Genomic DNA, 14,828 nt, shown 5'->3' with positions numbered 1-14,828 from the left:
CGTATTCTTTTCATATTACAGAGCATGCTTCCTTGTCCCATCTAGCGTGCATGCAGTCTTCCCAAGGAGTGCAACCCACTACAGCCTCTACAGGACCATCTAACTCTATGTACCTTGACACCAACACTGTGCTATTAGGCTCAACCAGGGTGCAACACGTGAAATACAATGCCCAGCAGCATATTGCATCGATGCCTTGGTCTTTAATAAATCCAGGCATACAGTCTAACCAAGTGGGTGACACAATGGATGACTTTCTAAAAAACTTCTCACAAAATCCCCAAGCCTACACTTCACAGAGCTTCAGAACACTCCCAGCCAATGATCCCAGCAATTTGCAAGAAAACTGTTTTAACGGTTCTGGGAGTAGCCTAACCAATCCCATGCACGGCTCAGGTGCAGCAGTGCCCAGTTGTGCTAATGTACCAGTTAGATACTTAGGCATTGAAAACACCATCAACCAGCCGGATATGAATCTAAAGAATATCAGTTACATGGCATCGATGAATAGAATGGGCACATCTTCTTTCCCTAGTGTACCGTTCAATCCCCATCAGGCCAGTGCATTTAATCCACAGCTAATGAGCTTTCAGAACCTGTTAAATGACCCAAGACCACCCGACATCAACATGGAAAACCACCAAAGCACAATTAACCTAAGTGATTTCTTGACAGATAATGAACAGGAAGGTTTCATATCATCATGTATTAGTATAGACTCTGACATTGAATCTTTGTTTAAGAACCTTGAGGAGTCAAAGGAAATATTACATCCTTAGTCAATTTTTCTGTTTATCACAGCACCAACAGACGGTAGATATATCAGTATTTTAACAAATTACAGATTCTGTTTCAAATAAAGTAGCATTGTAAGCACACCTGCTTCCACAAAATTGGCTTCCAGGAAGAAAGGGCTTACAGAGAGCGGGTATCTCTGTGAAAAAGCCCCCGCACTAAAATGGCCTATGTAAAGTTGTAAGCTTATTTTGAAGCATAGTGCATGTGGTGTATACATTAAAAATGTAAATCTGGCACAACAAAGTTCCCCCAGATGTATCAAAGAAAAGAAAATGGCTTTCAATCAGAATTTTTTCAATTATTATTTTGATAGATTTTGTAGGTTTTTTCTCCACCAGATAAATTTGCACCTGATATGTCTGCCCCTGCTGTACCCACCCAACAGCCTTACGCAGACGGGACCTTACAAGTAAATATGATTCATCAAATATGTCCTCAAATTCTGTGCTAGGCAAAAAATAAATAAAATAAAAACAGGCAATGGGGGGTGGGGGACGTCACCACTGTGATAGATAAAGTAACTCACCTTTACGGTACATTTTGTATATTTGTATTCCTTTTTGGTACTTGTAATATTATGTTTTAATATAGAGAAAATGATATGTTGTGTTTTAAAGGTCATCTGCAAAATAAAAATGTAACAGATACTCAATTTTTATTTGGGTAATTACAGGTTTTTTTTTATTGCTTTTTTAAATTTATTTTTTTACCTTTTCTGTTTTCCATATTTATTCAATTTCCCAGTTCTGTAAATAGCTCAAAATTAAAGCAGAAAGCCTCCCTCCCCCCCCCCCCCCGAATTTTTAGAATGATTGACAGATTTGGAACATGGAAGGTCCCCTGGGGCTGAACTGCAATTCTTAGCTCTGGGAAGTCCTCGGTTCCCGAGAACTTTACCTTTTATATGTCTCAGTACAATGAAAGTAAAATCAAACCCGACAACTGGGGTGATCCAATTGGATCATGCTCTGATGACATTGTGACTTTGTGTTGTAGACATATTGAGTTCACAAAATGTACCAGAAACACTGACACTTTCAAAGGTAATTATCTTGAGAACCGAGGGGTCACCTGAGCTAAATTAGCATGGGTGACTGCTGCTTTAGGCTGCGCTTATAGTGCCAGCGATGCGACGTCACAGCAAAACAAATGTATTGCCGCTGACGCGTGCGCTTATAGTAGAAGCGGCGCGACAGAGCGACGGCTTGGTCGCAATCGCTGGAAGTCAAGTCAATTTGATTTTTCCAGCGACCGCAGCATGACGTAAACCGTCGCCGTCACTATAAGCGCAGCCTTACATTCTCTGTCATCCTTCTGCAGGGAGTATCACTGTACTGAGAAGGCATAGGAGATCAGTCAACTTTTAGTCAAGACTAAAAGCTATTGCCATGGGGTTATTGGACCATTAAAGTGTGAAATGCCACCCAAATAAATACAGTGGCCAATTACAAGTAATAACCTCATTGTTTTCCTTAACATTTTCATAAATGATAAAGGTGAATGGGGAAGGGTACAAAAATATATAATAGGGATGAGGAAAAGGTGGATACGGGTTTTCAACTCCAATTTTAAAATCAATTTAGTTTTTGAGAATTGTTAAAGAATCAGAGAGACTCGCTGACATTTTTTCTTTCCCAGAATCCCTTTGTCTCATCCTGTGTATTATTGGCTCTCCTACCCAAGGGGACAGTGACCTCATCAGATTAAAACGTATTGGAATCTGCCTCTATCCGGGGTAGCAGGGCTGCACTTACTTACAAATGTATAAGAAAGTGTAGGAGGGACCTAGCCTTTCAAAAAGGGAACATCAATTTACCTGGGCAGTCCCACCAAGGGGTTAAACTGCAGATATACTGGAGGCCATTGAAACTGTAAATTATTAACTGGCTAAATCTTACCACCCGATTTTTAATTCTGTGAGAAACGGGGTAATATACAGGTAGCGAAGCCACAACTCGGATGCACTTGAATGGAATTTGTTACATCCCATCTGTAGCCCCTCTTATCATCTTGGAGGTGGATTGCAGAGCACAAAACTTCCACATAGTCAATAACAAATGATATAATGTTACTATAACAAGGACACGTTTGCAGATGACCTTTAACGCAGTGCTCAGAAATGTGTTGATTTGTTAAATGCAATTTTTTTTTTGCTCTCTAATTTTTTACTGAATATATTAGAATTTTGTATATAATAACAAGTTGCTCACTGCATTGGTACAATCACCATTTATGCAATATTTGCTTTTTCTGCAAATGTTCATCAAGAAATGTAATGACTATGTCATTGTAACTGGGTATTGGTCAAATGAAGAGGTGCACGAAAGATGTGCCAAAAGGCTGCGCTTATAGTGCCAGCGATGCGACGTTGCGTCAAAACAAATGCCTTGCCGCCGACGCGTGCGCTTATAGTAAGCGCGGAGCGACGGAGTGGTCGCGTTCGCTGGAAGTCATCTCTATTTGATTTTACCAGCGACCGTAGCCTGATGTCGCCGGCACTATAAGCGTGGCCTTGGGCGCCACTGTTTTCAATCATGCACTTGCAAAGAAACTTACATGGAGGCTTTTGAAACTGTTATTGAATATATTCATCTTAAGCATATTAAGTCAAGCATAATATTTTCACTGTGTGCAGCATCATTAATGAGGAACTTACTAGTTAGAGGTACTCTACACGTACTCCTAAACGTTGCCTTTTTAATGCTGCTAATAATCTAAAATGTTGATCCCAAAACTTGTGCTAAAACCATTGCTTAGTTCTCCCACTTGTGTTCTCCATATTTGGAGGGTGCAACTGCTTATGGTATCAGAAAATGCTCCTGATTGATTTCAAACTTTGTCTCATTACCATAGCTTAATCAATGTGCACAGCATTGCAGATCCTTAGTTAATCTTCTTTGTTTTGCCCACCTAGAATTTCTGACACAAACCAGAGAGAATAGAAGCCTGAAATATTAATAATTAGTGAATATTACCACTCTTGACGCCTGTACACCACTGCCTGTACATTAACTATGCCAGGCGATCTCCAAATTATGCAGGTGCACTAAGACCTAAAGTCGTGTTTTCTCTTTGGGCGTTGTGTGTTATGCTTTGTTTTATTATTCCCTATGGTGCATTGTACTAAAGGGGTTAAAATGTGTTGTTTCAAGTGCCTTGTTATTTTCTGCCACTAAGTGGATTATTTATGTTTTTTGCTAAGCAATGCATTGCTGACCCCCCTGACAGCAAAGGGATTAAGCAATAATAATTTCTAAATTAGGCATGTAAGACCTGTTCTGAAATATCTCTGATACATATAGATTTATATTACCTGTCAAAAGCAAGCAACACCTAATAGTGTTCTGTGTATAAAGTACAAGGCCTGTGTATACATGTTTAGTCCTGGACAAAAAAATCTAATTATTTGACACTTTTGTTGGCTCCACATATAAATCCTGATACACAAAGAGAGCTTCTTCAGGGTCTTTTATAACATTGTAAATTCATGTCAATTTCAAGAAAGTCTAAGTAAGCAAATTAAACAAGCACAATCTCTTGCCTTTGAAGTATTCTGTAGTATATGGATGAGTCTGCATATAATACTTTTTTTTTAAAAACTACTCACTGCTCTTTTAGGTGTCATTTAATTTCACTCTTAATGTTGATATTATGAAGTCACGAACGGACGGAAAAAAACTGGGCAAACGCAGAATCTGTTGAAAATTGCGCTGCAATTTGCAGACATTATCCCAGTACGATTTATGAAAGGTTTTTCCTGTTATTTTTACTAGATTTTCTTTTCTGCACGTTGGTGCCAGCAATTTCTAAATTGAATGCAGATGACCAAAAGAAGGGTTGTGTTGTACAGAAATATAGTGGATTCTTCTCCCCCCACGCCAAAACATTTAGAAGCAATTTATAGTAAAAAAAAAAAATGCCACAAGATTTTCTATATTTGCTAATATGAGTTTGGGTGCTTTTTATTGTCACCTGTTAGTTGGTCTTAAAGGAAAGTAAACTTTTTAAGTTGCCCTAAATGTGTCTTCAGGATTTTGATCATCTTAACAACTCACCTTTTCAACGGAGTGGTTAAGTAGCCCTGGATCACCGCTACTCACTAAACGGCAGTATCTTCTTATACGCACTCAAACATAGGGGTAAATGTGAATGCGTTGGTTAATGTTATTCTCCCCACATGCCGACTAGTTTGTAAGCTCTTGGGGGCAAGGACTCCCTTCTAATATTACATGTATAGATTGTCGTCCTTATCACATCGGTATTTTTATGTTCCCTGTATTGTAATGTTGTGCCACATTTTAAAATGCTGAGTATCTGGTTGGTCGCTATACAAATAAAAAAAAATATATCTACATTAAGTATTAATGGGATCAAGATTCAAGACTGTTACTGTAACAGTATCAGCTTATATGACAGCAAGATAGTTGCTGTCCTTGACACTCATTAAAGTTTTGAAGCAATGTAATTGCTCTTAGGAAGGGTTTTACATAGTGTAGGCATCAGATTGCACATCAAATACATGGAATGCCTAGTGTTCTAATGAAAGGTTAGTTGGTCAACCAGAAGTCTCTGATACTGATAAATAGGGCTGGTCTGATCAGGTACTATAGTTTAGGGCCTTTAGGCAATGCTTGAAAAAAAAATATTGCTACAATAGCATCAACTTAATTGTGTTTTCTGTTTAATCAATAATTAAAGTTCTCAACCGTATACATATATAATCATATCGTTTAATATTAAAAAAAATGTGGTGTTTTATTTTTATGGACTCCTCCTCATTCTTTTGAGGTCGAAATGCTTTATTACTTTAAACCACTTTGGATTAGATTTTCAAGTTGGTTTAATTCTGAACTTTGAAAAACATCTTAAAGATGTTTCTAATCATAGAGACTTTCTAGCTCAATAACAGACTTGTAATTTTACTCTTGTATTGCATAAGTGAATAAAAAAAGGGTACACAATAAAAAATTAAATAAACTATTTGTCCTGTGTATTTACTTCTGTGATGAGTATCAATGTTGGTGATGAAACTGGATTTAATTTGTAGCAGGTTGTGATATGTTTATTTAACCCGTCGCAGTGTTTCGCGGCCCTCCTCAGAAAAGCATAAGTGATAGTCACGTCGTCTATAAAAATGATGCTACATAGGCATACCCCGGCTTAAGGACACTCACTTTAAGTACACTCGCGAGTAAGGACATATCGCCCAATAGTCAGACGGCAGCTCACGCATGCGCCTGTCAGCACTTCCTGAACAGCAATACCGGCTCCCTACCTGTACCAAAGCTGTGCGCAAGCGGGGAGACTATAGAGCCTGTTACAAATGCGTTATTTACATCAGTTATGCACGTATATGACGATTGCAGTACAGTACATGCACCGATAAGTGGGGAAAAAAGGTAGTGCTTCACTTTAAGTACATTTTCGCTTTACATACATGCTCTGGACCCATTGCGTATGTTAATGCGGGGTATGCCTGTACATTACAGCTGTGATTTACTTTTTTTAATTATATGGAGGAGAGCTTTTATTTTTCAAATGTTATGCAAATTATGTGTTGCCATTAACGCTTAATTGCCAAAAGCACAAGTTATTATTTGTGAACTGGGTGTGCTTTGGTAATCAGCAGGTTTTTATCTGATGTATAAATAATAACTAATGATTTCAGATATTAGGGATATATTAGTCATTACCACTCGTTGATGTTAATTCACCCCATAATGAAAGACTATCACTCAAAAGGCAAATCAGGATAACTCCCCCAGTCATAAATGGTACTTATGTCTGATTCACTCTAAATCAAACATTGTTTTTACTACTTGAATGATTCATATCATTGTAATCCTTTCACAGAAAAGCAGAACACATAACACATACAGTACAAAGATAACTGATGACAAGCATGTGCAGATCACAAAAGCCAATGCAAGTCTCTAAAAATAGTTGGCACATCCTATTGCACATTGCAATATTAAAAATATATATATATATTAATAATATAGTTTAATAATAAAAAATGAATAGACGATACCGCTCTGTGGCTAACGAAATGCTTTGATTTGTGCGAGCTTTCGAGATACACTGATCTCTTCTTCCGGCGGTGGTACAATGGATAAAGCAGAAAAGGTTTCACTTAAAAACAGTGCATCTTGGAATGTTATGTGTGACTGAAAGCTATCCCCCCCCTGTGCTGTATGCAATTTATGACTGGAGGTGTTAAATGGTCAACTCTCCCCAATACATATAAAAAATACCCCAACCCATATAAAAATACCCCCAAGCTCCCCAATACATATACAAATACCCCCAAGCCCCCCAATACATATACAAAAACCCCAAGCCCCCCAATACATATACAAAATTCCCAAGCCCCCCAATACATATAAAACGACCCCCAAGCAACCCCAATACATATACAAATTCCCCAAGCCCCCCAATACATATAAAAATACCCCCAAGCCCCCCAATACATATAAAAATACACCCAAGCCCCCCAATACATATACAAATTCCCCCAACCCCCCCAATACATATAAAAATACCCCCAAGCCCCCAATACATATACAAATTCCCCAAGTTAATACATATAAAAATACCCACAAGCCCCCGAATACATATTAAAAAAGACCCCCCATACATATTAGAAAGACCCCCCAATACATATTAAAAAGACCCCCCACCTCCCCAATACATATTTTAAAAAAGCCCACCCCCCAATACATATAAAAAAAGACTCCCACCCCCAAATACATATTAAAAAGACCCCCACAATACATATAAAGAAGACTTGCTGCATACAAATTCCTCTGTCCCTCACCGAGCTTCTGACATGCCTCCCTTTCATGCCATAACGCACCGGAAGCAGAGAGCACTGACGTCAGCGCTTCTGGCGCGCTGACGTCAGAGAGGCCAGTCGGCGTGGGACAGAGGGATAGAGTCATGAGGGCTGCCGCTGCTAAGGGAGAGCCGAGTCACGGCCGCGAGTGGACCGGCAGACGGGCCTGGCCAGAGGTCGGGCCCAACTTGCAGTGCCGGCTGTCCGGGCCCCCCCGACTCCCCGGGTCCGGGACGCCAACCCCGGCAGACTCACCCTGTTGGCGGCCCTGCAGACAGTAATATGGTTATTGTGTCTTAAAATGAACGGAAGCATTAGTGAAGTTGTATGCCGATTTACAAGTATGTTTACTTGGTCAGACATGGCTCGATGCATGTGAGTAGTTTCAGATGACGACTAAGACCCACACCAGAAATGGAAATTTTGAAAGAATATTGAAGGAGGTTACAGTAAATTGGCCAAGAGTGAAAAAAACTTGTTGCTTTATTTAACTCATGTAATCTTTCATTATTAAATCTTGTTCTTCAAAAAACAAAAGTGAGTTCATCCAGTTCAGCCACAGCACAGAAGGTTGAAGATTGTACTTGCAAGATATTGCCTGTGAGCATGAATTAGATCAACAACACCCTCCTACTCACCTTTCTCCCCAAGACATATTTGCCTTTTACTTTTTGTCCCTTCTGCACCACACGTAGGAGGATTTCCCAAATGTGTCATTAGCAACACAAATTCATTTCACATCAGCAAAATAGTGAAGGGCTAGGCTCTTTAGATTGAGAAAAGTAACTAGACGCAGAAGTGAATGATTAGGACTATCCCCTGAAAATGACGCTACGGTCCCCATAAAACATAGATTAGCTGACAATTCTGCTTCTTCTACATTGTAGAAATGTCTCAAAAACACAACAACTGAATCCATCTGCCCCATTGCCATCTCCAAACACTACACTTGTGCAGGGAGTTGAGAGAGGATGTTAGATGTTGCACACATTATAATAAACATGTGACACTCTTCAGAGGTTGTTGAAAATAAACGTGAAAATACAGATTCTTTCTCCCAATGAATTGGTCTGACACAGGTTCCTTGCAGTTCCAAATGATTTATTCTTCCAGTGGCATTTACAAGTGTAACAAGTGTTCCCCCACCCCGGTCCTCAAGATCCCAAAAGGTCCCCTATGGAGACTACACCCATAGGCCCTCTAATTTGCCATAACAGGAGAGTGCCTCCTTTCTCTTACTGCAAAAGCCTGTCCTGATTATACTCTCAAAAGTGCCTTCAAATGTAACAGGTGTTCCCCACCTCTGGGAGATTTCACTGTTACCTGTACTCTCACTGTGCTGTACTTGTGAGGCTTACAGGATTGCTGAGTGTCTGCCGATGGTAGTGGGGAAGACAGGACAGGTTTTTGGATATAGAGCTCTCATCTCGCTCTGGGTGCAGCGCCTCCATTCCCAGCAGGCCCAATCAGTGCTGGGTGCAGTCCCTGCAGGAAAACCATCTTGCACTCCCCCTGATAAACTGCAGTCACAGGCAGGAGTATAAAAGCAGCAACTTGTCATTATTGAGTACAGCAGTGCACATCAACAATGCATTTCCTCTGGTCCCTGGACTCAACCCCCAGGGCTTGAGGCCCCAAAGGTCTATCCCTGACTCCCATATCCCCTGGTGGAATATGGGGTAGCTGTTTCCCACTCCCCTGAGGGAGGGATCTCTCTCTTCCCTGAGGAAGGAGAACTCTCTAAATTTGAATCTGCAGCCCCTTTTGTACCCAGGGAGGTCCTAGGTCTGAACCCTTGACCCACCCCCCTGTCACTCAAGGTAGTTGTTTACTGCTGGAGCAGCAAGGCATAGATATGAACCTAACACTGCCTGCGCTGGTATCAGGGCTTAGGTGTTAGGTAGGGCAGATTAGTATTTTTCTGTTGTTTCCCCCCAAATAATTCCCTTATCGCAATGCAAAGCAATACATTTTACACATCTCCTGCATTTTCATCCCAAATCTCCATGAAAGAAGCTTTCAAATGTTAGCCAGTACGACCACTTCTGAAGGATCCCAAATCACCATTGTTGAGTGCTGTGCAGACACTGAAGGAATCACACATCAAGAATTTCAACAAAGTAGAAGAGTGAAGTATATATTAGAGAAAGAGAAGTGCTAGAACAAGAGCCCATGCCCCGGAGCTGGAAGGGTCAGGGTAAATGTGATGAAGTAATTCTATTTGTAAAGGATGATGGATACAAGCTCAACATAGCAACTACTGGCATATGTGGGATATCTCTAAATCTAATAGCTAGGTTCTGCATTGCTAACAAAACCAGCAAGGGTAATAAGGGGCATCCTTGTCATGTTCCCCTGTTATGAGTAAATCTTCTAGTGTGTATGTTAACTATTGCTTGGAGTTTAATGCACAATAGTTTGATGCCGGATATCATTTTTTGGGAACGCAAATAAATAACACCATACAATTCTATCAAATGTATTTTCAGTATTGGGAAAAGGCATGCAACAGGGTATCCGATGCCATTGCCAAATGAAAAAGACTATACTTTCCATAGAGGTACTGTGAGGTATTAGAAGACAAAAAATTCTGACGCTGAATTCCCAGCAAGGAAAGAAATGCGTCAGAGTTGCGCTTCAGATATGTGTATTTCTGATTTTGTTCATTAAACTCTGTTTTTCATTGATTGCGTTTGGACTTCATCATTCATGGACCGGATAGCAGTGCACAGCCTCCTCAGCATTTTTTATCTTCAAGTTTATTTGGCTGGAGCACGCTTGCTTAAGGACCGGCTACACGGCTGTTTCTACACCAGTTGGCATTTCAAAAGTGGGTACTCACCTAGTGCCCAGGTCCAGAGCTTGTGTGTGACACCAGGAGATTAGAGGGGGTTGCGGGCTAGTTGGGCTGGTTGTTGCCGGGCGACTTACTTCACAGTGAGCGCTCCGGTCAGTTCCATCTCCCTTCCCCCGCTATATTTACCCCCTCCTGCATGCTGGTCCACACCGCTACATGGGGCTCTGTGTGTTATCTATGATGTTAGCCTGGCCGTGTCCGTTTTTCATTGACATTATTATCTGAACTTTACATTGTGCCTACGGCTCTTGAGCTCTAGCTATGGGGTTTAACCCTATCCACCACTGTGAGGTATTAGCCACACTGATCAGAATATATGGAGAAAAATAGGATCGAGAGCACAAATGGTCTCCAAGGGTATATGGAATAAAAAACTGCAGAAAATAATAAAGTGCAACACTGTATAAAACACCTGATAATGTGAGACGGGTGTTTAGGTCCCCGCTGGCGCTGAGCGCGCTCATGCTTGGAGAGCGTTCCAAGCATGAGCGCCGGGTATCCTTGCATTTACACGCGCGCGCAAGGGGGGAGCATTGCGGCCAAGCTGAGTGCGCTAGAAAGTAAGATTTTTTTGTTTATCCAAGCACCGAGCGTGTGTGCCCGTGCACGAGCGCACCGCGTGAGCGGGGACTTATATATATCTATATATATGATCACCTGCGCTTCATATATCTATATATGTAAGTAACCGCGGCAAGCGCTGCCCGCTCAGCGTTAGCGGGGCCGCGGTCTTAGGTATCTCACTCACGTGTTGTGTGAGATATTCAGGCAGTGTGGTTTAAAGTAACCAACTTTTGGATGACACCTTCAGCAGATATCCAGAATTAAGTGTGAATCCCAGTACATAAAACAAAAAAAAGCAAATATTGTGCAACATTGCTTTATACAAAATAAAAGTTTAAAAGTAATACACCCACAAACAGAGATGTAAAGCAAGCGTTGAGACCATCCAGGGTCAGAAGCGGAGCGCTCTCCCTCTCCTTCAAACAGACCAGCCATGACGTCACTTCTGGATGTGATGTCAACATACTGTACGGGATGTGAGCAGGGACCTCAGCAGATTTCTACGCAGCACAGGGACACGCCAAACATTGTCAAGTCACCCCTAACGCAGTTCACTCATAGAGCTTCCACAGGGGTTATATCAACTTTCAATTGAAAACATAAGGCAACAATAGGGAATGCGGTCCATGCTACAAGCTTAATAAACTAAGGCTTGTTTTAATAGTTGGTGCGCGCGTGTGCTATTGCTCGTGCACGTGAATCACACTTTTTGTGTGTACAGGTCTGTGCTGTGAGCGACAGGTGGGTGTGGCTATGACATCACACCCGGTTTCACACACAACAACAAGCTCAACCTGCATCCAACACTTAAGCCGTGACACCCTGCGTCCCTGCATCAAGAAAAAAAAATAGCTGAGGGGGAAATTAGCAAGTTATTTTCACTGCATGTAGAAAAGATGCGGGGAGCTCAGGAACCGTGAAATATGTGGAACAAAAATAAAGATATATAGTGCAACACTGTCTAAAAGTGATGAATCAATAGGTGAATGTGACACCTGATGGGTGTAAATTTACACTTTCCCGTAGTAAAATCAGCATGTGTGCCTCTCTGGGCAACCCCCTGGGTGTTGATACGAAGGAGTGCTTCATGAGATGAGATATACACAAAGGAAACTGACTTAGTGTAGGGAGTAAGGCTATATTTGTTAGTTAGAGATCAAAAGACAAATGACCACTCACATGTAGCCCCCAAATGTACAAACATGGTACGAAGTCGGAACCGGCCCGTGACGTCATTCCGACCTCCATTTCACGGTTCCTGAGATCCCCGCATCTTTTCTACAAACAAGCTCTTACAAGAAGCCACCAGGAGGGTTCAACATGGGTTGAGAGCAGAAAAGGAACTGGTTCACAGTATCATTATTTTTTATTATCTTCACCATTTGTCACTTATATTGTTAGCATAGATTATATCACATTATCATATCATTTGATTATATCAATTTTGTATTTTCGCAAGAGCGCCGGATGATTGCACTTTTTCTATATTTTCACTGCATTACTGACCGTTCTGGTAAAGAAAGGGTTACTGGGGAACCATAGTCAGAGAGCTTGATAGGCGGCTGTAAGGCCGGTCTGTTACCTATATGTGTGTGATCCCAGCCAGGGGGGTATAACTGTCAGCCGAGGGAGAAAAAAGCATTTATGACAGACGTGTAGGAACCTTTTAAAGAGATCTGTTTAGACACGACTCATCCCCGAAAGAGGCCCTGTGCCAGAGAGCAGGAAAGTCACAAATACTGGTGTGTACAATTTCACACAGCCCCCCCCCCCCCCCCCCCCAAGTCTGTCCCAGCCGCGCTGTAATTGGCTTGGCAGTGTCACGTGGCACGGCAGCAGCGCGAAAATACACTTTTCATGTCTTTCCTCCGATCTGCCGGGTCAACGCTCACTGCTGTACGCGTGCGCGTCAGAAGTATAGAACGCCGAACAGTCTATTATAATTGACGTACGCACGCACTATATTACACACCTAATTCTCATTACACTGGTTTGAGATTAGTGTAGCAATGTTAGCATCTGTATTTGATTGATATGGGTCTATCATTCCTTTAGGAAGTTTTATTTACATTTTTTTGACAATTTGCACAATTATGGCTTCTGTAATTTATTCTGGTAGTTCTTTACAAGAAAAAGTATTATTGTAAAATAATTCTAGTATGTCTGTAATAATGTTTTTGAAGTCTTTCTAAAATAGGAGATTGGCCAGTTTCAAAGAATTGATAGCCAGAAGAAGAAGAGTTATTTGTGGATCTTAATCATATCAGGAAGCTTATTAATTTCTCCATTTGTATTTCTTTTTTCAGGTGTGTATAGTGTACTTTAATATTTGTTTTATTCATTTATTTCTATTACATAACTGCTTATATTCTGTAATTGTTAAATTGCTTAATAAAAAGTTATACCAAAAAAAACACACAAAAGCTCATATATACAAAGCGGTGCAATACTGCTCAACGCCTTCTGGTCTATCTAAATGAGGGGGGTTGGTCCAAATTAAACTGCTTAGTAAATATGGGCCATTGTTTTAAAGATTTTCCCATAAGTTTTTGATGTGGGACACCTACATGAACGTCATTTACACACAGAAAACTGACCCTTTCTGCTCAGGGGTTTCTGCGAAGCCCTAAACTATTTGCACCCTTCGGCTATACAACAAAAAATATTTGTTAAGGAATCCAGCCATCCCATGTAAAAATGCTGTTGTATTACAGGTCTTCTGCACTCTTCTAGCCATGGAGATATACAACCTAGACCAGGCCAGTCAAACTCAGAATAGCTTGAGGGTCAATTCTTAAGTTCGACTGCAAGACTCGGGCCACACCAATCACAATAACTTACAGTATGCGTACACTTTTTTCTTGAGGTTTTCTTATTAAAAATATGTAAACGTCACCATCTCTCCCCCCTCCCTCTCAATCAATCCCCATCTCCTCTCACAATCCACTACATCTCTCTCCCTCCTCCCATCACCCCTTTTTCCTGTTCCGGGACAGGGTGCGGATGGGCTGAATTGGGTTTGGGGGCGATCGGAGGTATTGGGTGTGGGGGTGATCAAGCAGACTGGTCGTACTCTGCAGGGTTCCAATGCAGCACCACACCCTTCCATTGAGGGTCTTCACCCTGGTCACTTTGACCCTGTCCAACTTGAGCATTGACTTCAGCCAGGACTCTCACCTAGCCATAAACGATGTGCGGTGGTCCTGTTGCCTGGCAACCACTCCCTGGGGAAGGTCAAACTGGACACAGCCGCTGACTGGGACTCCTGTGCTGGGCCCCCCAAACCAAACGCGGCCAGATGTACAGATTGGGCCTGTTGGAGGGTGTCTTGGGAGGTGTCTGTCTGACAATTTTGGTCTGTCTGTAACTCTGCTGAGGAGGTGTGGGCCGTACGGGGGACACCTTGTGGGCCGCATACAGCCTGTAGTCCGGTCCATGTTTTTGACAGCCTTTACCTATACCGAGTACCATGATGACTAATACCTGTAATTATTAACACGGGAAGTCAAGACCATAGTTTATTTGGTGCCAGTTTAAACAAAGGCCAGAAGACCATTTTAGATGAACGGAACGTTGTCACTGCATGTTAATTTTTTAAAGATTTCTTCATCATCTTAAGGTTTCTCTTGGTTTCACCTGTAACTTTTTTTTTTTTTTACTGCAAAATGAGCCAAAATCTTAAGTAAACATGTCCCGCACTTTGTGATATCACTGAACTTCAAAGAGCCTTATATGCATGGGCGTCCCGCAGGAGGGGGCAAGGGGGGGCGCTTG

General features: G+C 41.5%; 1 protein-coding gene across 1 annotated transcript in view; it reads left to right on the top strand.

Annotated features, from left to right (window-relative positions):
- The window catches only part of REL (REL proto-oncogene, NF-kB subunit), a 90,708-nt gene extending 86,320 nt beyond the window's left edge, over window positions 1-4,388 (top strand). The window contains exon 11 of the mRNA XM_075596188.1: window positions 22-4,388. Coding sequence (XP_075452303.1) covers window positions 22-779 — 758 coding nt within the window. The 3' untranslated portion in view covers window positions 780-4,388. The remainder of the gene's footprint in view (window positions 1-21) is intronic.
- Window positions 4,389-14,828: the final 10,440 nt, after the last annotated feature.

This window comes from Ascaphus truei, chromosome 4, assembly GCF_040206685.1.
Source record: "Ascaphus truei isolate aAscTru1 chromosome 4, aAscTru1.hap1, whole genome shotgun sequence".
Taxonomy (NCBI): domain Eukaryota; kingdom Metazoa; phylum Chordata; class Amphibia; order Anura; family Ascaphidae; genus Ascaphus; species Ascaphus truei.
This window is presented reverse-complemented; position numbering and strand designations above follow the sequence as displayed.